The sequence below is a fragment of the Chironomus tepperi genome, unplaced genomic scaffold, assembly GCF_022539635.2.
Source record: "Chironomus tepperi strain 1889 unplaced genomic scaffold, CSIRO-AGI_Ctep_v1 contig_219, whole genome shotgun sequence".
NCBI lineage: Eukaryota > Metazoa > Arthropoda > Insecta > Diptera > Chironomidae > Chironomus > Chironomus tepperi.
In genome coordinates, this window is record NW_027226341.1 from 1,685,610 (window position 1) to 1,710,395 (window position 24,786).

General features: G+C 29.6%; 2 protein-coding genes across 4 annotated transcripts in view; both read right to left on the reverse strand.

Moving 5' to 3' along the window:
• Positions 1-10,802: 10,802 nt before the first annotated feature.
• On the reverse strand, positions 10,803-12,641 carry LOC139090694 (pickpocket protein 28-like). Its single transcript, XM_070640494.1, has 3 exons — positions 11,296-12,641; positions 10,973-11,224; positions 10,803-10,914 (listed from the first exon to the last, which is right to left on the reverse strand). Exons 1-3 carry the CDS (start codon positions 12,639-12,641, stop codon positions 10,803-10,805), a joined length of 1,710 nt encoding a protein of 569 aa, XP_070496595.1.
• Positions 12,642-15,479: 2,838 nt separating this feature from the next.
• LOC139090770 (chondroadherin-like) overlaps positions 15,480-24,786 on the reverse strand; it is a 30,907-nt gene continuing 21,600 nt past the window's right edge. For 2 of the 3 annotated variants that reach the window (XM_070640590.1, XM_070640588.1), the window contains exons 3-10: positions 23,297-23,780; positions 23,094-23,237; positions 22,858-22,962; positions 21,756-21,882; positions 20,953-21,305; positions 20,477-20,623; positions 20,111-20,399; positions 15,480-19,768 (exon numbers count right to left, since the gene is read on the reverse strand). In XM_070640590.1, coding sequence (XP_070496691.1) covers positions 19,608-19,768; positions 20,111-20,399; positions 20,477-20,623; positions 20,953-21,305; positions 21,756-21,882; positions 22,858-22,962; positions 23,094-23,237; positions 23,297-23,770 — 1,800 coding nt within the window. In that variant the 5' untranslated portion in view covers positions 23,771-23,780 and the 3' untranslated portion in view covers positions 15,480-19,607. Of the gene's footprint in view, positions 19,788-20,110; positions 20,400-20,476; positions 20,624-20,952; positions 21,306-21,755; positions 21,883-22,857; positions 22,963-23,093; positions 23,238-23,296; positions 23,781-24,786 lie in introns of all 3 variants that reach the window. The other variant, XM_070640591.1, reaches the window with a different exon arrangement.

Sequence of the window (24,786 nt, forward strand, 5' to 3'; positions counted from 1 at the left end):
CTCAAAACTTTTATATAAAGATAAATTTCATAGATACATAATTTCAGACCGACCTTCTTAAAACTCGAACGTAATGAGTGAGCCAACTTTATGTATTTTCCACAAAAGAGCTTTTATTATTTTCCAAAAGAGAAATTCTTTGTTCTTCCTAGTTTTAGGGTGAAATGAAGATCTTTCGAGGAAATCAAATTCATAGATGAAGAAGTGTAATGAATAGTACTTGATATGATGAAAAATAGCACAAATGTATTATGATATTTCATGTTATTGACAGGGTTATTGAGTATCAACAAGAAGGAAAGAAAAAAATATTATTAATCTAAAGGAGTTATGCTGAGTTATGGATAGATTCAAATTTATAATACAACAACAAGTTCTTAAATCAATTGCAAAGCATCGAGTAAGTTGTTCAACAAAAAATATAATAGAGTATCCTTAAAAAATTCAGTACGAATGTAAAGAAGAAAAAAACGATTTAGCGCAAACAGGAGCAAAAGACAGTTAGTGGAAAGTTTTTCATTAAATTTATGTATCGTGAAATTTATGTTCTAATACCATTATACACTTTTTCTCATATCTTCATCTTACTTTCTCATTTATCGACGAGGTCATATTGTAAGATAGTAAAAATAGTAATTCTTCATAATTTATGATTTTACTTCTTGATAAATTTCAATTTAGATTGAAAGAGGGACCAGAGTATAAGAGGCAGAGGAAGAAGAAATAAAAATGGAGACATCAAGTTCAAATTATTATCATCAATAAATCTTTTTTTATTATTTTCATTTTGATAGCGGTATGCATGACTATGAGAAAAAGGATCGAATGTTGGAAAGGAAATTATGAAAATATGAAAATTTTACAAAAAGGAATTTTTGTCCTTTTTGAGAAAAATTAGAAGTTTACATATCACATGAGGGCATTTTTTCAGGAACTTAAAGATGTAGAAGCTGTTAAATAACGAAAAAAAGTTTGACGATGATAATGTCGAGTTTATATATTTTGACCCGACTGACACAAATGAAGAAGGCTTCACCATTAAGCTTTAAAGGAGCTTTAAAGTTATTAATACAAGAGGTTTAGCGGAGCCCTTAAAGTTCCGTGACGGAGCTTTCTTCATTGGTGTCGCTCGGGTAACAAGTCAAAATGTATTTAATAGTCAACTCTATAGAAAAATTATGATCCAAAATCTTGAATCAGTGTAAAAAATTCAGACGCAGAATAAGGAAAATTTTATTATACATATGGTAATAATAGATATAAAACTATACGAGACCCGAGTTAAGAAAATGTCCCATCTGTCACTATTATTAAAACATTTGGCCGCCTTCTCATGCTTCAATGGCTGTTCTCCTTCTTGCATCAAACATAACCAAAATTACCCCTTTTTTGCCTTTTTTGACTTTATCTTTCTGAATCTTTGAAAATAGGATGACATGTTCCATCAGAATTGTGTACATCACAGTAAAGATCCAAAATATGGTTGACGGAGATGAAGTGATGAGAGAAAGGACATTAAAGCTATTTATAGACAATCTTAAAGCAATTTGCTAAACGAATAAAAAAGTATGACCGAATTGAATGACAGTTGGAAAATTAATGCCAAGGACAAAAAGTCGGTTGGAAGTTTTTTTTTTTTGTTTAACTTTTTTTATTCATTTATTCGGACTTCTTTTCGTTTTCGTGTGCCTTTTATTTCATTAAATTTTCTCACGAAATTAATTGCTGTTTATTCCTATTTGAATGCTCCGTACGCTTTACTTGCTGTTTGTTTATTTTTTCTTCTCCTTATTCCCAGTGTTAAATTTAATTTTTTAGTTTGTAAACTTCATATTCTCTCTTATTTCTTCGTTTCGTTTGTTTTTTCTTCTTCATCTTTTATTTTTCCTACATTTAAATTTGTTAAGATTTATGGTGAAAATAAAATGAAATTTTTTATTTTTATTGCTCCATTTTTTACATATAAAACTTCGTTTCAGAGGGGATACAACAGCTGTCGATTAAATGATAATTTTAGCTCTCTGAAATTTTATTTCTGTCCACCATATTAAGGCTTTGCAAGTGGTTTGGATTCCACTATAAGCTGTAGGTCTAAAGGGTGTGGTACAGCTTTAAAGAGCCAGCTTTAGGCGCCATCTGAGGGAGGTTATGGATCACAATTCATATGTACGCCCTGCGAAGTTTGTAAGTAAGTATGTTACTGCTTTAAATTGCTTTGCATTCATAAAAAGTAGATGATGATAAGGAGACAGATAGAATCAAACAATAAATGCAAACAAAAATGATCATCAAATATGAATTTGAGTACAATTCAATCAATTCAGAATCTTACTCATATCTCTTTTGTAGACATACATACGTAACTGAAAGAAATTCAGTTGAAATTTCCGAATCAAAAACTAAATAATACTGATATACAAGATCTTTTGTATAACTTTGAGTAAGCATAATAAATTTCTTTAGTACCCAATTAGACGACAATAAAAGAAAAACGCAAAATTTTCAATAAAACTTATTAAAATATTATTGGGAATTCAGACCAGTAGTAAAATAAGGTTGATCATTTGCTTATTTTTCCACGGGAATGTCTTGGTTTTTTACGGATCTGTCCGGTCTCGAAAACTACTGGAAATTATCAACTAATAAAATTTCAAAAGGTTTGGCTTATCTTGAGAAATTTTCGATTTGAAGGTCTGAGTTGAAATCCAGAAATGAGAATAATTTTTCTGAATTTTAAATCAAGACTCAAAGTATTCAGATTTTCGTAAATATTGATGGCCACCCTACAGCAACCCTAGAGAAAAGTCAAATTCATTGTGTACATTGAAATTTACTTTTGTCTACATTGTGTTGTCAGCAACAATAAGAAAACTGCATTCAAAAAGTTTACCAATCATAAAGTTCTATTTTAATGACTTTGGATATAAATATTGTATGGAATTTTTAAAATAAATCTTTTCAAAACTTATGATGAAAATTTCATGAAAAAATTTGAATTTTGTGGAAGAAAATTTTAATGTAAAATTTATACAAGAACTAATTTAAACTTTTGCTTGCAATTTGTGTAAATTTTTAATCCACGATGATATTATAAATTAACAAGAATCCGCGTAGTGAGAATTCGTTGGACCAATTTTTAGCATCAGATTGTTTCGCATTGCGATTCAGCAATCAGTTTTAATTAAATTAAAAATTAAGAATTTAAAAATTAAAGTTTAATATGAAGCTTAATCAATGAAAACAAGCAGCCTTGGGTTATTTATATTCTTCAGTCTGCAAATGTTTTCTTAACATTGAAACTATTTTTAACGTCATCTTGTTACCTCCTGATTGATTGTGTATTTTAGTTTATTTATGTATTTTGCAGCTAGCAAAATAATGAACAAAACATCCGCTCTATTCTTTTGAAAAATTTAAGCTCTTTTGAATAAATCTTATTTTGCTATTATCTGTTTAAAAAGAAACACAGAATAAAAATCAAATGGAAAAAATAAAAAGTTTTCATGCAATAAAAAGAGTCTGAAACTTTTTCCATTTCTTTCTATGATGTGATTTATTTTTAGTGCAGTTCGAAAAATTGAGCTGCTTAAAGCATTTTTTCATTATTATCCTATTTTGTACTTAATATATTATTTTTGTATTCAAATTCATATAGAAGCTTTAATGTATACAGATCATTTACATGGTATACATATTAGTAATAAGGGACTGTTTACTTATTACAAAAGAACTAAAGAACAAAAGAAAGCACCTTCCGTGTTAAAAGGAACGAGGAAGAAATCAAAAGATTCCTACAAAAAAGTTCCACAGTTCTCAAAAATAAGTCAAATAAGTTATCTTATCTTCACTGTCATTTTCATTTGAATGGGCTTTTATTGACATCAATATTCTGGATACTCTATTCCTCCAATTTATTCACAATTTTATTATGCGCCATCAGGCGATAAATTGATTATTCATTGTAGATAAAAACTATAAATAATTCATAAGTGTCATTAAAAGATTGATTGAATGTGTAGTGAAAAAATAAATAAAGCTACTTGCTACTGCTGTCAAGCCCATTTCTACTGACTTTATATTCCGATGACACATATATGTATGGCGCTTTGTGGTTCTGCGGTTCTTTATTTTATTTTCCCTCTTATAATATACCAGACGGAGTCCATAAAATTTTATTTTCAGCATCGATTTTTCACATTCAATTGAATTATCATCATAATTTTTATTATATATATATACAGCATCTGAATCGACGATTTTACGAATGTCATGACTTGGAAAATTCCTCAAAGTATTGTTATTGAGGAAATTTCACATTGATTCTTAAAAGTATAGAATTAAGAAGAGAACTTTCATGTCTACCTCTATATAAGTATTTCGATTGAAAATTTAAAGTTTAAATTTTAGGGTTCAACAATTGCATGCAAGTGTGCGCACATTGGTTGCAAGAGTTGCATACAAGCGCATGAGTTTATGCAATACTTGCATGAAATTGTTGAACCCTATTAAATTTGTTATGATTTATTCATTAAATATCAAATTTTCTTTCAGTAATATTTTCCACGAAGTTGTAAAAAAATTGTAAAGAAAGTTCTTATCTACATGAATTATATATGAACATGTTATTACATCATAATATTATTATGACTGTGACCGAAATTACATAGTATGCGAACTTTATACATTATCATATAATACCTAATAATGTTATTTTTATCGTACTTAAATTATGTTAATTTAGCTGATTCTGTGCGTTTAAAAAAAGTTAGCTTAAAAGGCTAAATTCGTAAAATTTCAATCTTTGTATTCAAATGAGTCGAAATCAATCGAGCCAGCTCGATAACGTCAGGGCAACTTTGTGTCTTACCGTGAATAGGGCTACGAAGCGGTGTCCTTAGAGCAAGTGCAGTGTAAGTATTCCCAATGCCGAAACGTAAGTAAAAGATAGCTTTTAATTAACTTTGAATAGTTATGGTTACAAATGCTGACTTTTCATGCCGTACAGTATAAAAAGATCCTATAATTACTGATAATGAAAACTATTTCCTTGGAATCAAAAGAAGACTACATTTGATGCATAAATTTATCATACATACACGATATATGTTGAGTTAGTCTTCTCAAAAAGATAATTTCCTTGCATTATACAGCAAATTTATTTTGATGATCTGCCTAAATTTTCCTTTTTTTTACAAATCATCGTCCATTTCCAGTCCAACTCATGTAATTTGTTTACACAATTTTTTTTATAAAAAATGTATCAAAAGCAGTAACCGTATTGTTACCAAATTACGATAATAAATTTTCACCCGAAATGGAAATGATGAAAACACACATTTTGCATTAAATTTCATCCATAAACCATTCATTTATTGTCTTATGACAAGAATATTGTTACACATATACGTATGTATTCAGAAAATATGAGTGTGATCCCTTTTTTTCAAACGTGATGAATTTTTAAAGGATGCATATAAACATTCATATGTATAAAGAGATAGGTAAATATCATGGCTTGAATGATAAAACGTAAATGATCCACTCACCGCGGCATTCCACTTTTATGATGGGTAAAAAGCAATAAAAACATCATTGAGATGCAAAATAAAAATATTCAGTATAAATTGACGTAATTCACAATCTCCCGCAAGGTCTGAACATTTTTGGCACATTTTTTACAGAATGTTGTGCGATATCAATCATTGTGGATAACTTTTTCAATAAAAAGTCCATGTATGAATTTTAATAGGAATTATTTTTTAAATTACCTATGTTTTTATAAAGTCATCAAATGCGTCATATTTTTTGATTGAATGACATTAGAGCTGTTTTTGTACCTGTTTTTATTCATTTCTATGTGACTCTTTAACTTCATTCATCTTCACAGCATGGTGAACTTTTTCATATTTTAATTTATTTTTCTCACAAAAATTTATTTTTTGCAAATGATTTTTTTTGTTCCTTACAAAACAGATGATGATAAAACAATTGCGAGATTTGTTGATGGGTACGAGAAGAATAAAAGAAAAATAAGAAAGGAAATTTATGAAACAAATGCAAATCAATTGGTTGTTTTGCGCTCATGGGAATCAAAAAAGAGCAGAGAACATCTGGCTTTTCATCCTGAAATGGATATTTAAGAAAAACATGAGAAAAAAAACCGTTCGGAAATCAACAAATTGAATTGCTGCCTTAAGCTTTTCATGCAAATGAATGAAAGTGTTGTTGAATCGTGAATTCACAACGAGACCATCTACATGGATCAGTGGTGGACAACCTTTTAGTTTTCTCGGCACGCCTTGGTGATGAGACTCTACAGAAACTGCACACAGTATGTGGTTCATGACATTTTCAAACATATTTGAATGCACACGAGTGTTCAGCGGCACATAGGTTGTCCAGCACTGATCTAGATTATAATAAAATGGATTGTTATTTAGGTGAACATCTGATTGAAAAATAAATATTAAAAATAGCTTTTAGGTATTGAAATATTTTTACATTATTTTAAATGTTTCTGTCCAATTTAAGACTTTGGTACTTAGGAAGTATCAGAAAAATCTCAGCATGATATCTACAAAATTTCAACAGTCCTTGATACTGTTCAGAAATTTCGAGTATTAACGCCTTGGTGGAAATAAATCAACATCAAATTATCATAGCCCATCACAGCCAAAATGATAATTATTTAAATATGGATCAAATATTCAGATTTTAAACTTTAACCTTAGCATCCATCTACAGCATTCAGTCGTTAATGTAGGAGAATGAAGAATAATGAGTGTAAAAAAGCTTTTGTTTCTAATTGAAATTGCAAAATAATTGAAAATATTGTTTTTTTGCCTCGCAATCACTTTCACGCTTGTTCATGTCATTAATAGCTCTTCTCGTAGTTTGAAATGTTATGCATGTTCGGCACATGTATTATGTTGTGAATAATAATTACGAAAAAAAAAACTCATTTAACGGGATTTCCAACTTAAACGTTTTGTGTGATAGATGCATTGTCATAGTGCGATTTTCTCGTGCCTTTTTAGTTCTTATTCTTATTTTAACTCCATCTCATACTGAAAATACATTTTGCGAATGTAAGCAAAGAATTTAATACTGAAATCTGAAATCTGACTTGCCAAATTTTTATAACAATTTCGTTCAACTTGTGTCAAGAACATAAAAAATGTAAATTTTGTCAGTCACATTCGTATTTTGCACACTCGACCGGAAATTTGTATTTATGGTTGAATAAACAACATCATCAGATGGCAACATTTGACTGCTTGATAAAAAAAAAGTAAAATTATAAAATCAACATTTTTTCTGTTATATTTGCTGTTGATTCCTTCTTCATTTATGGGGTCATTTAAACATAGAAAAATAAATTTATAATTTCAACAGTCGGGTGCTATTTATGGCCACTTTGCACAATAAAATTAAAAGTATTTAAAGTAAATTAAAAAGCTGCAAACTTGATGATTCTTTTATATGCGTCTTTAATCACGATTCCGATATACATCAGTGACAATAAAAAAATCTTATTTTTATGTTTTTATGTGTGTGTGCTTATTTTTATTACATTTTAAGACACTGTGATCGAGATTTGAAATTTTATGACTTCATCCGATACTCAATTTAGCATGACAGAAATTTTCACATTTTCATATTGAAAATTATTTTTTTGAAATTTTTCTAACCGTTTAAAATTAACAGTTAAAAGCAGTCAGCATAAAAAAAGTGTTATTAATAGACGAAAACATATTTAATAAAGTGGAAAATATGCAAATGTTTATATAATGCTTTTTAAAAAGGTCGATTTGTGTGGGATCAAATGATTATGCTCTTTTTTAAATTTAGTTCATTAACCATATTAATTTTTCTTATACCTCATGATGAATAATCAACTTTGTCGACGATGAAATAAAGAAAAACAAACAAAACACAACTCAATTCATCTCATTTCATTTTCCAATTAGCCAGATCGCTTGCAGGCTTTTTACAGGTCAATTAGGTTTATAAACAAAGAGAAACAAACAACAAAACCAAAATGTTCTGTAGGAAGAAGTTGTAAAGAAAAATGAAGAATGAAATAAAAAATATGCAACGACCCTCGCGTGTGAATCAAAATTGCCGTCATTGTTTATTCATCATCGCTCGTCAAGTCATGAGACACACATGCGAATAGTCGACAGTTTTATGTGTGTGACTAGAGTAATTATCCTGTCAACTTTGTTTTTTTAATCTTTCAAAAAATATAAAATATAATTTAATTTTATTGTAGCCGTAAGGCATATTTTTTATTCGTCTCCTCTTCTACAAACATAATATGTTCTCCTATGTTTATTTTAGTTCATAGCAAACTATGTAACGTCAACATAGTAACTGAGGTTCCATCGACATCCATATGTGCTTATAAAGATATTCAACAGATGATTATAATAAAGATTTGAATGATGAAAAAATTATGATATCTTTGCCTTTTGACGCCTCTCTTGTTTTTAAAGTCTAAAGCAGTGGTGGACAACCTTTTTTGTATCATGACACATCTTAGTAATAAGCCAATACAGAAACCGCACACGGTATCCGGTTCATTTCATTTACAAAGAATTGGGCAACACACTGATGTGCCTCAGCACGCAGGTTGTCCACTCCTGATCTAAATTGAATTTGACAAGTAGACACCAAGAGAGACACCATGAAACATAATCACTTTAAGCATCTGGAATGAATTAATTAATGCAAAAAAAATCTCAGATAAATGACTGTAAAAACTGCCGATGTCGCTTTCAACACCACAATTTGACACATGCCATGAATTTTAAAAAAGTGAAGAACAATTGCAATCTGATGCAGTGACGTCCACTTGAAATAAAAAAAAATTAAAACTTTATTTCACACAAAATTAAGATTTTAACACGTCACTTTGTATATGTATGCTAGGCACAATTAACATTCAAAACGGAATTCTCATTTTCAATGTTTATTTTCACACAGTAATTTTTGTTTTTATTCGACGAAAATTTATTGAAATGTTTATTCCAAAATTTTTCTGAGAATTTTTCTTCTTTTATATTGATCGAGAATACAAAAATTGTTACTTACATTTGTTAAATCTTATGTCGGCTCTTCTATTTTTAAATTCAATTCATTTATTTGATTAATATTTGAAAGGTTGAAATTGTTTATTTGTGCGATTTATAATTATTATCAAGTCGGCTAATCAATATAAAATCTGGCATTAGGCACCGGCGTAGTACTAAGTCAGAGTCAAGCTGGCCTGGTACTGGATTTTTGTGGGAAGTCTCGAGATTTGTCGAGACCAAGACTTTAATCAATTCTCTTTTAATCTTGTTTTTTGACCCGATTTCAGCCTCAATTCAGATTTCATTCTCAGTCCCACCCTCGTAATTTTATCTTAATCGAGACTTCGGGAAACCCAAGAAGGATTGTTTGAGAAGAGTTCATGAGTTGGCCCTGGATACGCAACATCTATGAATACTTTTTATTTGTATTTTCAAATATGAATTATTTTGATCTTTCATCACTTGTTTACTTGAATATTCATGAAATTTATGATTTATTTTTGTTCATTATTATTTTTATGATTTTTTCAAATTGTTATTTAAGGAAGTCAAAAATGTTATTTTTAATATCAATCGTGGGAGCTGAATCTAATTTTAGCATGTTGACAATAAATTTACTAAATTTAGACAAGAATTTATTTAAACGAATCAAATACAAAACCTATACACCCACCAAAATAAAATGATTATTTGAAATTAGACTTACTCTATCTTGGAAAAGACATAACGTACTGATCCTTGGAGAAAAGAGTTGGCAGAACTTTGGAAGTCCGAACTCTAAGTCTTCCACTGGAGTCCGTTGAATCCTTTTTTGTGGAAATCGGTGAAGACTTCTCCAAAGATTCTAGTATCCTCTGGAGCAAACCACATTGAAATTTTAAAGGTTTTTTTTTTTATTTTTTTTTAACTTTTAAAACATATGGATTGATAACTAATCGGTAAGCCCTCAAGTAAAAAAGTTTTAGATTTTAACAAAATGACTTTAAAGATTTTGGCGGATTATTTCTTATACATGATTAATTTGGCATGTCTTGAAATCGACGTTAGTAGATGTCTAACTAAATAGTATACTAGCTGGGATGCCAATATCCGTCTTAAACAATTTGACATCTAATTCACATTCCTGTATTACTATTCTACGCGAAGTTGCTTTTAGAGCACCAAGTCGCCTTTTTCCCCAGGCTTAGAACATCCATACAAATATGGCTAAATACCGCCATACCCATAAAATACCGGGGTATTCCATACTTAAATACCTGCATGGCTTTTTCCTTTTGGATTTTCGAAAATGACAATAAAATTGTTGAAAGTTGATATAAAATTGTTTAAAGCGATCACATATTTGAATGTCAACAAGCTACAAGTAGGTGTTTCTGGAAACCCGTGATTTTCATTTTCGGTGGTTATTTAATACTCAAAAATGACAAAAAATTGTTGAAAGTTGATATAAAATAGTTTGAGTGAAAAATATTAATTTAAAACACCACGTATGCATAATCCTATAATTTTTAAGTAACACCTTATTTAGAGATAATGCATTAGTTAATAATGTATGCACATCAAAATTGCGCTAGTGACTGCAAGCAGGAAAATATATGCTTTATAATATTTTTATCATAGTGAAAGAATTAATCTTTAATAAGAATTAAAGCTACTTTTCAAAATTTTTATACCTAAAACTTCAAAATTTAATAAAAATTTGCAATAAAATGTGAGGACTGTGATTTACTCTGTGACTTCACGAAAAGGAATCACTTTCTTAATTTTGGTTTGTCGTTTGAAATTGTAATTACGTTTCTGTAAATTTCTTACACGCATCGACTGTGAGCAAAATACCCTAAAAATGGCATTTGTATTAATTTCTGTAAATGTCAAGAATTATGTGTCCAGCCTACCTATTATGCCTTGAAAAATTCTGATTTTTTAAATGTTTGGTATTTGAATATCGATTCTTTTTATCTGTTATCTTTTTGAAGCATAGATAAAATAGCTCAACGATTGAAAGCATTGAACATCCCATAAAAAGTCCAAGTAATCCTCCGCATTCAGCAATAAAATTCTCCAATTTATATGCAACAAAATTAGTCTGCTCATCAATTAAAAATTCTTCAAAAATTATTTTGATACTTGTGATGATTTCATCACTGCTACATAAATTATAAAAATAGAAAGCTCTTAATTAGGTATGAAAATAATTAATTCGATGAAAGAACCTTACTTGCTGTGATTTCGTAAAGTATGGAAACTTGCTGCATTCGATAAACTGTCTATATTGACATGATCAATAAGTTTTGTGCTGTACTTTATATTGTTACATGGTGGATAACAATTACATGGAACTGCAAAATTTAATGAATTTTCCACATCATGAGGCCAGTGTCGCATTGCATCGTTATAACAAGCAGTTTCATCCAAATCACAAACTGATGTTTTAGATGATCGAGGCATTGAAAACCTTACACATCCACAAATTTTCAATGTATGATTTGTGAGGCATTCTAAATCACAATGAGCTCTTGTATACGACTTGAAAAATTTTAATTTGCGTTCATTTTCAAAATAACATCCGCGAATTTCAGGAGGATGTTTTTTGAGACTGGAATCAGTCATAAAATGCTTTGCAGTCATAGAAATAAGAAACTGTGAACCCATTGATGAGTAAATGTAATCATGAAATTTGGTTGGAATTTCGTTAGGCATATGAAAAATGATCTTATAGCTGTTACGTAATGCTGGACAATAATTGTTTGTTTCAGTTTTTGGATGCATCATTATGAACTCAATGCTATTCTTGCTGATAATTCTAAATGGAAATACAGTATCATCATTTGAATTATATCCTTGCTGGAGTGTCCATTCAACTTCTTCATTGTCTTCATCAAAAAACACTGAATGATCTTTAGCAATATTTTTAATGCCTTTACGATAAAATAAGTCAAAATCACTATCAACTGAATTCTTATTGAATAATGTATTATATCCTTGCATGTTGTATGAGTAACAAATTCCATCATCAGTTACTATTCTATTAAACATTTCACTGCAATTTTTCTTAAAATTACTATTTAAATAACATCGAAAAAAAGCTTCTTCAGATTTAAAAGAACCTCGAATTAAATGATCAATAAGGTCTTGAGAAGCAGATTGTTTAATTATTTTGGTAAAAAATGTTGAAAGATTTGGATCGCAAGATTGAACAATTGCTGAAATCATTTTTTGTTTATCATTAATTAATTCTTCTGCATTTATAGTTCCATTGATATTAAGCTCATTGTAAACTTTGTTAAAATTTGCAAATTCATTTTTTATATTCATGGGAGAACAAATTGTAACAGCCGGAAAAGGTATTTCTCGGATTGGTTTTAAATTGGCAGTTATTCCAATATCTGGTGCCAACATCCATTTTGAATATACCCCGTAGACATAAAATGAAAATCCAATTATTGACAACAGGAAAATAATTAACCAAAAAATTCGAACTGATTTATGTGAATTACTATCGGCTATATAACGAATTCCATGAATTGAGCTTTCAATCGGTGACAGTTTCGCATTTGAAACCATTTTTATTTCAAATATGTTTTAAAATTTGAACACACTTTAAATTAAAACACCTTATCTTACTGATTATTTTACACACAATGAGCCTTTCTTTACTTTTAAATAGAAGTTTTCAAAAAGCATTTTCATGTAAATTTAAATAATTTTATTAAAAATTATTCTGGAAAGAAATTTTAATAATATAACAGCCGTCATTTGTCTGTTTTATAATAATTCCGCAAAGGAATCGATGACTATAAGCTCCAAAACCTACTTAGCGCAGAACAGTGATGACCGAAAGCCAGCTCAACAAGCTGACAGAAAATTTGTTGTATTTGCAGAGCCAACTGTACACTTTTACAATTAAGGACTTACTCTTGTAATCTTCTTTGTACAGCTAAGTATTTATCCCAGCACAGCTTCGATCACCAGCGGTGTTCTTACTGAAAACGAGAAGTACTACTGCATAGGGAACAATTGGCGATTGGTCAGCCACCTTGTCAGATCAACTACCTCCCCAACTCCCCAAGTAAGTAAGGAAGTAATAATAATTTATAAGTTGTAGAAAATGCAAAACTTCTAGTTACAACATTGTTGCTAATGGATGATAATCATCAAATTATTATATTAACACCTTTATAAAAATGAAAATTGAAAAAAAAAATTAATGGCTGCATGTTTGAGGATCATAATTTTACAGTATATTGTTATTAAATATTATGCTGGATATTGCTTGAAAAACAATTAATATAATTAGCAGCATATTGAATGAAAAATTAAGTATATCAATTTTAATTATCTTCATTTTTACATGCTTAAATGTTCATATTCCTATACATCGATGAAGTGTTCTAGTGAACTTCAATTTTCTTTAAAGCCTAATATTTCCAAAATTTTATTTCCAAAAATATTCAGAGGAAACAAATGCAAATATATATATATGCGCATAACGAACACATAAGCATCTGCAATGATTTTGCTGCAGTGACATTATTATGAATGCTTGTCAGATTCGCTGCTTTTTTTATGTTCTTCACAGCTCACATAAAAAATCTCTTGATAATCATAATGATTACGTTTGTCATGGTTGTTATCACTATTCAACTACCTTACTAAAACAAAATTACTGCAGTGTTAAGTTCTTTTTTTTGATGTATAATCAACTGACGCGGGGAAACATTATAGTTGGTTGGAGGTAATGTCGATGTTTGTTGTTAAGAAGAGAATGATTAAATCAGTTCTTTTTTATTAGTAATAACAAAGAGGTAGGTGCATTATAAATAGCCATAAGAAGGACGATGGTGAGAATGAGGAAAGGTCTGCAACAAAATTTATGATTTGAACTAGATAAACAAACTCAAATTCATTCATCATTGTTCGTTGGAACCATTTGTCCCTGTTACTATGGAAATTAAGGTTTTTGACGTCAGAAAAGCTATTGTTATCAATTATGAATTGTACTGCTTAATATTTCATGTTCTCATCAACTTTTTTTACGACACATTTAATCAAAAATTCCATTCAGATGATAATGTGTGTAAGAGAGGTGCCCCGACTACGTTCATATATGAACTTTCCTCTCTTCCTTTTTTCATATACATATATATTCAAGCACCTTTCCATACCTTTCAACATTCTTTTTTTATGACTGTCAAAAAAGATTTTTTATGAGCTTTTTTACTTGCCTTTTTCTGGCTTTTCTTTTTCTTCTTACCTTTGTTGTTCTCTTTTTGTGCTGTTTTATATGTTCTTCTATAGTAAATATCAAAGAACAAAATATTTCATATTGTACAAGGATCCTTTTTGGCCAGAAAATTTACTCAGTGAATGGGTAATTAATTTGTATGACTTGCAAAGAATGAATAAGTGAACAAGTGATGAACACACAGGATTAAAGCTCATGCATACCAAGTCACATAAAAATACAAGTGCAGGTTAACTGAAAGATTGAAGGTTGCAAATTGGAAGATTTATGATGCTAAAAACGGAATAAGCTTTAACATTTTAATTACTTTTTGTGGATCCCTTCTGTTTAGGAGCTGTATATATACATTTTTTTTTTTATTTTGATAAACATTTCCAAGTTTTACGATCTTAAAATACCTAAACAAAAATAAAAGAGAGACTGACATCGTAAAATAAATTTAAGTGAACATGGTTCGTGGTCTGGACATGTTAGAAGAAGTCTGTGGAAGATTCCTTAAATACGGTCTTCAAGTCTGACTTTGTAGATGGTAAAATATCACGAAGACAAACAATGCACTCATGAAAGGAAGCTGCTGACTGAGACAGTATTGTATTTTTGATTAGAAATTGTCAAGCTGAAGCAAGCGAAAGGGTCATTGTCAGGCAGCATCTGAAGGTGTCCAAGGATCACACCGAATTAAGCAAAAAACATAATAAAATCTAGTTCCATTTTAAAGTTACTACACCTCGCATTAATTTGATAAACTAAACAAAATATAATGCGTAATCTAAACGGAAACTATCAAAAATGCTTTTTGAAGCCTATATGAAGGTACATTCATAATTCCACGAAGGCATTATTTCCTTAGGTCATTTTTACGGTAAAAATGTTCTAGAATCAGTGAATCAATATTTGTTATTAATTAAAAACTCAATGCTGAAAATAATGAGTTCTTAATCAACAGATATGGAAATGGATGATGAAAACCTCTCGAAAAAAAAAATTTCTAATTATGAAACATTTACCTCATTTATGGCTCAACCTTTAGCATTAAAAGCATTAGAAAATAAAAAGTCAAAAATTCATTAAAAAATTTATATTTTATTTCTCATTTTTATGCTTTTTCTAATTAAACATAAGAGAGATATAAACATAAAACTAATCATAATGTGTGTATATGATTTTGCTATTCTGCCTTAAGTAATAAATTTGACATTCGTATCCATATGAAAATTTAATAATAGTCATATCTTTACATAAAGTATCGAAATCACGTAATGATTAATTGGAAGCTATTAAAAGATGAAAATGAAATAAAAATTCCACTCTTGTATTTTTAGTTCAGTTCTTTTTTACTTTGCACGTTCCCGCATAATTTTTTCCCATGCATATCCTTTTATTCAGTTTATTATCCAAATTAATCTTGATTTTAAAATTTAAAATTAGCTTCTTTATGATTAATTTGATATTATGCAGCCATTTTGCAAATTAAATTGACAAAGGAAGTTCCTGTTCAGACCATTTTATGATCAATTTATCGAAATTCCATTGCATCATTATAACTTTATAATTAAATTGAACATTCGCGTACAAATGTAGAATTTAATTCATACACCAAATAGACCAATTCCGCTTTTTCGCTGTTTGGTACAAATAAACCATTAAAAACAGAAATGTTTCGTTATAAATTGATATGAACGTTCCGGGAATATGACTTTTCGATTTGGTACTCAGCATAATAAACCAAAAGAAAGGAGTAAATGGAAAAAGGTACGCTCGACTTAATTAAAAATTTTGAAGTCGTATAATTTCCATAAATTAAAACAATTAAGAGTATTGGTCTGAGTAAATAAAATATAAAACTTGTAAAATAAATGAACTCACGCTGTGGATTTCTTCCGTCTCGCGTTGACCTTAATTACGAAAAATTGTGCAAAGAGAACGAGTTTTGTTTTTTAAGGGATGTAAAATCTACCCAATGTATTTTATATACATTCCACAATGTATATAGGTATATAAAATATATAGTCATTGTGTGGACAATTAAAAAAATTAAATTTATATTGTTAAAGTCGAAAAAATGGTTAATTTATCATAAACGTGTGTTAAATTAATTAATTAATCCATGTCATATTAAAAAAAAAGTTTTTTCAATTTTATTATTTTTTGCATAATTAAGAGGATTATTTAATGAAAATGAAATTGTGTGAAAATTGTTTATTCAAAAAGGAAATCATTGGCAGTAAAACAACAATATAACGAATATTTATGCAAATATGAAATTTAATTTTGCTCTCTTAATTGAATTAATTTTTCTCACTTAACTAGTTACAAAAAAAATTAAAATATTTTTTTATTACATGAAAAAAAAATTCATTTGCATTTCCAGGGTTGCTTCTTGATTGCAACTGTTGTATTCAATTTGTGCATCATATATGGATTATTTTGCTATAAGAGCTCGTTTACTTATTACGTAACGCTCTTAGAGACCTCTTAGAGGAGATCAAGACTTTTATACGCCTAAATTGGTGAACGAACCCCAACGCATCCATCAATAGAGTCAGCATCAGGCACTTACTGAGAAAAGCCATTGATCTAGGGTTCATAATTTTCATGAAATGAGAAAATCTACAGTAAAGCAAAAGGCTTCGAGTGAAAGTCAAATATTCATTAAAAGCAAGTCTTAACCGATCCTATCCATAATTCTCAGGAATCGACACCCGAGTGACTCAAACGAAGATGGCTAAGCCACTCAGCAATTTCAATTCAACTAAAGCTTTTTAATTAACACCAATTGGCTTCCAAATTTAAGCGACTTCCATAATAAAACAGCTTTAACCAAGCCATAATAGCTCCATGTAGGAGCCTTCTCTATTTGTGCCAATCTGGACTCAAATATCAACTCTGTCTGAAATATAAAAGTTTCTTTCGTTTTTCAATTTTAATTTTCAATTATTTTATCGTCTCTAGAGTCATTCTAAAGGCACTCAATGCATATAACCAATTCTTTTCTTATGTAAAAATTTCCTTTATTCCGTTTTTTTTTTTTTTTTTGTTTGACTATAAAAAAAACTTTTCCTTTTCTCACAATTTTCATTGTATACAGAAAAACAGGAAAAAAAATTTAAATTATAATTTTTTAATTTTATTCATCCATAAAAAAATGAAATGCGAGCATTCAGATTATGTCAGCATAAATGAATTGTGTGCAGTTTTTATAACTTTTTTTTCCTTTGTTCTCCAACTAGAAGCCACAAATGGAAAAATTCTCATCTGATGATAACAAAAATATATAAATTTTTTGTGTTTTTCTTTCATTCTCATCAAGAATTGAGTCATAAATTTTGATATTGCAATGAAAGAAATGAATAAAAAAGTGAAGGATTGTGTGAATCATGGTTCAAAAAGCGCAATTTTTTTTAGTTGAAAAGCAAACCTCATCATTAACTGAATTCATGAACAGACCTTCTGCTATAGAATGTGCATTGCAATGCCCGAGTGACACAAATAAAGGTTACGTCACGGAAGCTTAAAGGGTCCGTTAAAATTCCAGTCATATGAACGCAAAATTTAGGCTGCTTCCATTTGGAGTTAATAAATAACGTTTAGGGGAACCTTTAAAGTTCCGTGACGGAGCCTTCTTCATGTGTGTCGCTCGGGTCTGTTAAAAGATGTGCATTCAACGAAATCTCATAATTCAGAGCAGGTAAATCATTTTACAAATCTGCCACGCGACACAAAATCTTTAATTTAAAAACCTTTCTCAATAAGACATACTGTTTGACAGGCGCAAAAAGGTGTTCACGATCCTTGCCTGTGGGAAATTGTGCACAAACTTTTGTTTGCCATTTCAATAAAATAAAACTTTCATTCATTTTTAGCGCTTATAAAAAAAGAGGAATTTCTTAAATGATTTAATTGACACATTTTTGTTTGCTTCAAACAAACTTTTTAACACAAAGTTTTCCTTTTTTTCAACTGCTTCCGCTGCTTGATGCTTTTATTCTCACAATATTCATGTCATGATAAGAAAATAAGAGCGAGAAATATATAAAAAATTATTTCTTTCACTTAACTAAATTATTACCACATCATGTTTTATTTGTCGTTAAATTTATTAAATTTTTTCATTATCGACATGTCAATGGAGTGGAAATAGCTTGGATGTAAGTATGTACTTGATTATGAGTATTTCTTATCGTTTTTAATCAGTTCTTTTATAAAAGTTATCTATAATTTCTATAGTTATCCTTTTTTATTAAAAAATGGTTTGATTAAAGTGAACAAATTTAAAATTCTTAAATTTCTTTATCAAGAACCAATCGCATGTATGATGATGCTGGTAAACCAAGCATAAAATATGAAGGTAAATGGAACGTGAGTACATTTTATAATATCAAATAATATTGTTCATTTATGTCGACATGAAAACATGTACTAAGGAATAAAAGAATCTTGAAAACATTACATCATTTTCGGCAGAGTTGTCTTGATAGCCACAACTGCTTTTTTATTTAAAGATCTAAACCTTCAAGAAAGCGCAAGTGTGCGCATATTTCTTGCAAAAATTGCATACAATTGTTTGATTTTCATATAATTCTAGTACTTGCATGCAATACTTGCAAACAATGTGCGCATACCTGCGCGTTGAACCCTATTTACATGTCAAAAAATTTGGCTTGAAACCACATATTTTTAAAATCCGAACTGTCATCGTGATCAAATTAAAATATAAAACGTAAATTGACAGGCAAAGGCAGTGCTTATGCTTGTCTATGTCACTTTTAAGCTTCTAATCAAATTACTTTTGGGGTGCGGATTTTGAGATTTATGTTAAAATGTGGCTAAATTTTTTGACCTATAAACATTGTTGTAAAATATAGAAATTCGTGATTTAAAGCTCAAAATGTAAATTGCCTTTGTGTCTATCAAAACAACTCCAATTTTCGGTATGAACTTTAAAAGTTAAATTTGATATGTTGTTAACTTTTTTTTTTGTAAAAGATCGTTTTGTTGACGATTTAAAAACTAAGTTCTAATATATTTACACAAACCTACATATGTACTTAAATTACAATAATTCATAGTCACTAGAGTCAAACTTCCATGTACAAACATATACATTAAAAATAAGTTATATAATATAATTCTTTTTTTTTGTGACCTATTTCTATTTCCTTTAAAATCTCTTTTAGAAAAATATGTAAATATCATAAAATTATTTAAAAGTTCATAAAATTAAATAGTATCATTAAATTAGATAATTAAAGCAACTCACTATGCTGAACTTCTTTTAAAAAATATCAGCTTGATCTCATACTTGATGATAAATATCTGGATGGTGGTGGGGGCAGACAAATCTCGTCTACTGTACAAATATTATCGTCATCAAGTGGAAATTTAAAATTTATTTCTGTTCCGGGTAAAAGTGATCCCTCAAGGCATTTCTCACTGTTGGCTTGTTCTGGAATTAGATAAAAGTTCTACAGAAAATCAAATGAGAAAAGGAAAAAGGAAAAGCATTGAAAGAAAATAAAGAAAAAGGGAAAAATTTCAATCAATCTCATATAAAGCACTGGCGAGGAATGAAGAGAGAAAGAGAAAATTTAGACGTTATAGGATTATGAAAACTAATCTTCTAGACAGTGAATAAAGCGCATTTTCAATTTCTCCATACATACGCTACATATAATTGAATCAAATGAATGATTGTTTAAAGTTTAAGGGATAAAGTGATGATCAAAGCATTTGGTTATAGAAAAAGAAGCTTAAAATTTATTGTTGAGCATTAACGGTCATTATTTACCTCCTTTTCCATCCTCTCTTGTATAATAGTGCGCTCGTTGTCTTGTACAAATGGAGATTGAAATGATGATTATCAGTAGTAATAGAACGAAAATAGATGCGCCCATAAAAGCGATTAAGTTGAGTTGGCTTTCGTGGAGGATTTTATATGATGTACTTGCAGCATCATTGCCTCCATCAAGTATTAAATTCTCATAACATGCGACCAAGTTTTCTTTAATTAATCGATTTATTTGCTTATGTCGTAAATGATCCGGTTGATTGCATGCTGGCATGTATTTCCATTTCATCTAAATATGTATAAAGGACATAATGAATTTATGAAATATATTCGAAAGCTAATGAAATAATCAAGTCATTTTCTTACCAAATGTTTGCGATCGACCATAGCACCCACGCTACATACATCACATATGATTTTATTATGTTCAAAATAAACATTCTCAATGCTCAGCAATTTTTCCACCAAATCTTCATCAAATCCAGTCAGAAAATTTCTCGATATATCCAATTCCTACGAGTAAGTTATTTCCATCAAAAATCGAAATAAAAAGAATGAAAAATGATTTTATGTTTGTTATTCGTTGACGTTGAAAATGTTTTTATTATTTCTGATTATTTCACAATTTCCTTACTGATATGATTAACATTATTGACATGTTGTATGTCATGTATATGTATACGCATACCTTATGATTTGGAAAAGAATTTGCGGAGGAAAATAGATGGGAAAAGTTTGACATCAGGCAGGAAATTGAAAATATTTAAATCAGCCATATGCGAATGAGGCATATGTTTTTTTTTTGGAAAATTTTTGAATTTCATTTATAGATTTATGCATACCTTCAACATAATCAACGGCTGCAATATACGACTAATGTTAGCTCCTAACCCAGCACCCGATATGTTCAATGATTGAAGTTTATTTAACGTTTCAAAAATATCCAATGGTAAATTTGTTATATCAGCAATTGATAGGGACCGTAAGTTTGACATGTTTTGGAACATTGCACTCATTTCAAATAAGTTAAGCTGCACATTTCCGCTTATATTGAGTGTCTGCAATTTTGTCAAATGATACATATAATTTAGTTCGAGTGTAGGCAACTTATTATACGATATATCCAGATATGTTAGATTTGATAAATTATTGAAGGCTTGACTTTCTATTTTTCTCAGACGATTACGTGAAAGATCTGAAAATGAAAGGTATAAATTTATGTGAATAAAAAAGCTTTTTAAAAATTATTAAATAAAAAAAAGAGTCGAGTTTCCTTTCCAGCCATGTTCTTTAGGGTCATTGAGAAAATATTTTATGGTATATAAAATTCCGTAAAGAAAGGAAAAAGGAGAAAACTATAATTTTTTAAGCTTTATAAGAAAACCTTTGAGTGGAAAAGATTGCATTGAAAACAAGCAGGTATAAAGGATAGGAAGCTTTAATAATGGAATATGAATTAAACATTTTCATTGAATAAATTTCAATTGGCTAGATAATTTCCGGATATAACTTCTTATCCTTAAAAAAAAGATAAAAATTTCAAGCATGCTTTTATGTTTTAAACGATTGTAAGAACTGCTGAGGAAACTTTAATCTATAAAATGTTTTAACACAAAAAATCATTCTATTGCAAAATAGAACTTACCTAAATACTCAAGACTCTTTTGGCTAGAGAATAAGCCACTGACAATCGTCGACAATTGGTTACCATCCAAATGTATTTGCTTCAAGTATTTCATATCCTTGAACTCGTCCGCATCTATTTGTTGAAGCTGCCAAGTGTAAAGAAGAATATACGTATGTAATACATGCTTTATATATTGGACATATATATGTAAATTGGTGAAGATAAAAGCAAACAATTGGGAAAAGAGAGAGTAAGACAGAGAAGTGAAAATATTTGCAGAACTAAATGAATTTCTGGTCCACATACCAAATATATACTTCCAAACTATATCAATTGAGTGATGTATGAAATGTGTCATACCACAAAATCAATTCCACACATGTATAAATTTATTAATAATATTGGGATCAAAAACCATAGAGTAAATGAAAAAATTACACCACAAAGTGTGGCATGCTATATCTCATTGAGTGTTCAGTGATATGGAAAAAATAACAATAAACATAAATGTTGGTTGTGGAAAAAAAAATCTGTGCAAATGAAAAAACTTTTCCTTTTCATGCGGGTTGAAAAAGTCACATTTGCAGAATTGAATCGGTAAATTGACAAACTATAAAGCATCAAAATATCAAAATAAAAGATGCATATACTCGACATCCCTAGCATACATCTAGTAGGTCAAGAGGGTGCTCTCAAGAGCAGAGTAAGCTGAGAGCAACGCTCATGAGCATGCTCATCTAGTATATTTAAAGTGAGCATACCCATTGACTGTTAAGGTACCCATCTAAATGATTATACTCATGAGTATCCTCAATCAATATAGTTGAGGATAGTCAACTTTGTGAGCGTATTCACGACCGTGTTCCTTGTCTATTTGAGGCATAATATTAAAAATTGACTTCATTGAGGAACAGCAATGTATTCTTAAATACATGGAAAAAATTAGGTCTAGCATTAATTGAAGAATAATCATTTTATTAGATTTTCCTTATCATGAAATAAGAAACTTCATTGCAGACAGATCAAGCCATGCATAAAATAAAATTTTCATGAAAATCTAATAAAATTACCACTTCAATTGTCGATGTGATAGAGCTTGAATAATACACAAGATTTTTACCTGATTTTCTCCCAAATCTAGCTCTGATAGTTGTTTCAATAAGAAATATAACGTTGGGTTCACGTTTTTCAATTGACATTTTCGACATTTTAGTGCACGAAGATCCTATATAGAGAAAAAAAAAGGTAGAAAAATAGAAAATGGGAAAAAATAAAAAGGTTAAGATATAATCATTGGCAATGATAATAATGTAAGCAAACAAAAACATGAAAATGTGGAACTAAATTGAAGTTTACCTTAACATCCCGGAGTACATTTGGAGTTAGATCATTTAAAGGATTTTCACTAAGATCCAGATACCGAAGCTTTGATAAACCTTGAAAAGTCCTTGGAAGTAATTCCTTTAGAGAATTATCAGCTAGATTCAATATACGTAAACTCTGAAAACAAAGGAAATTTAATTTGATTAAAAATTATCACATTTGTGTTGTGTACTTACAATTAAGTAGCTAAATGAACCACTAGGCACTCTTCCAATTTTGTTACTTGATAAATTCAATTCGACAAGGTTTTTTTGGTCATAGAAATTTTCAGTATTAATTAGTGTAATGTTATTAAAAGACAAATCTAATGATCGTAATGACGTCACACCCCAAAAAGAACGTTCTCCAATTGCTGGAATATTTGCACCAACAATCTTTAATGTCTCTAACTTTTTAAAGCGTGAAAATACGGGACCAATTGTCAATGGATGTTTTGGATCTCGAATAATTATCACTTCCATTTTACGGTCATAATCTGTATCTTTAAATTCAGAAAAATTTGGCTCATTACATTCTGTATAATAACGTCCAGTTGGATCTAGATCGCAATAACAATCTAACGGACACTTGCTTAAGCTCGTTGCGTTGTTTAATGATAAAAATATTGTAAAAAGCACAATACCATGCTGAATATTTGTTATCGTCACCATTTTGAAAGATCTGCAAATAAACAAAAAGAAGACAAAAACTTATGAGAACAAGTCACTGTACAAAGAGGTAAAATGGTTTTACTGGTTAGTCACAGACTTGCTTTTTTATGCTCAAATATGAAAATTGGATTTTTTATATTCACTTTAAATCTTATTGTCATTGTTTTGATTGCACTCAAGCACTCCATCGCGATTTTCTGACAGAGGAAATTTTAATACATTTTCCTACAAAAAAATGTTTCTGTTTTTTTATTTTCCATCCCACTATGCAAGTGTATTTTTCTGTTCATTCTACATATTTTTTATTTCTCAAAATAAAATGAAAAAGGTCACAACAGAAAATTGTTTTTTTTTTTGGATGTGCACGCTTTTCTGTGACTTACAATGGCATTCGGCAACGCTCTACGAACAGCTAGAGCAAGACCACTTTGCCTTGATTCAACACCAACAGTGGAAATAACACTAGAAATGACATTTTAGCTTTTCTATCTCTTTCTCAGTTGTCGCAATGAAACACGTTGAACAATTATTTTTTTCTCATTTCAGCAGCATCAACTTTAGTATTTATTTGCTGAAAGCATTTGCACTTGACTAGATGTTTACAGAAGCACAATAAGCAGCATTAAGCATTCTTCAAGAATCAGATTATTCCACTTTTCAACTAGTTTTTGATGAAAAGATGTGTAACCATGATAATAATAGTAGAAAATTAGTTTCATTCAACATCATGAGATTAAATCCACTGACAAAAGTTCTGACTAGTCACATCTAACTTCTGCTAAACAGAATGCAGGAAGTTGAGTTTCTGCTGTCGTAGAATTGAATTTTCTTATTATTTTGCAGTCAGACTCTTTGAAATCTAATACATCTACTTTAAGCATCTGCATAATTTTATATTTTATGCAAGCAAAATTCAAATGAATATTTCAGAATTATTAGGATACCCTGCATATATCTCGAGATATGAACATGGAGGAAATTGAATACAATTTAGTGGAATTCTCTGACTATTGAAA

Excerpts from the sequence above, each read along its gene's own strand:
- LOC139090694 (XM_070640494.1), bottom strand. The coding sequence starts at position 12,641 with ATGGTTTCAAATGCGAAACTGTCACCGATTGAAAGCTCAATTCATGGA. Across the intron at positions 11,225-11,295 it reads ACTTTACGAAATCACAGCAA|CAGTGATGAAATCATCACAA; the intron begins GTAAGGTTCTTT and ends TAATTTATGTAG. Across the intron at positions 10,915-10,972 it reads AATTTTTCAAGGCATAATAG|GGTATTTTGCTCACAGTCGA; the intron begins GTAGGCTGGACA and ends TGCCATTTTTAG.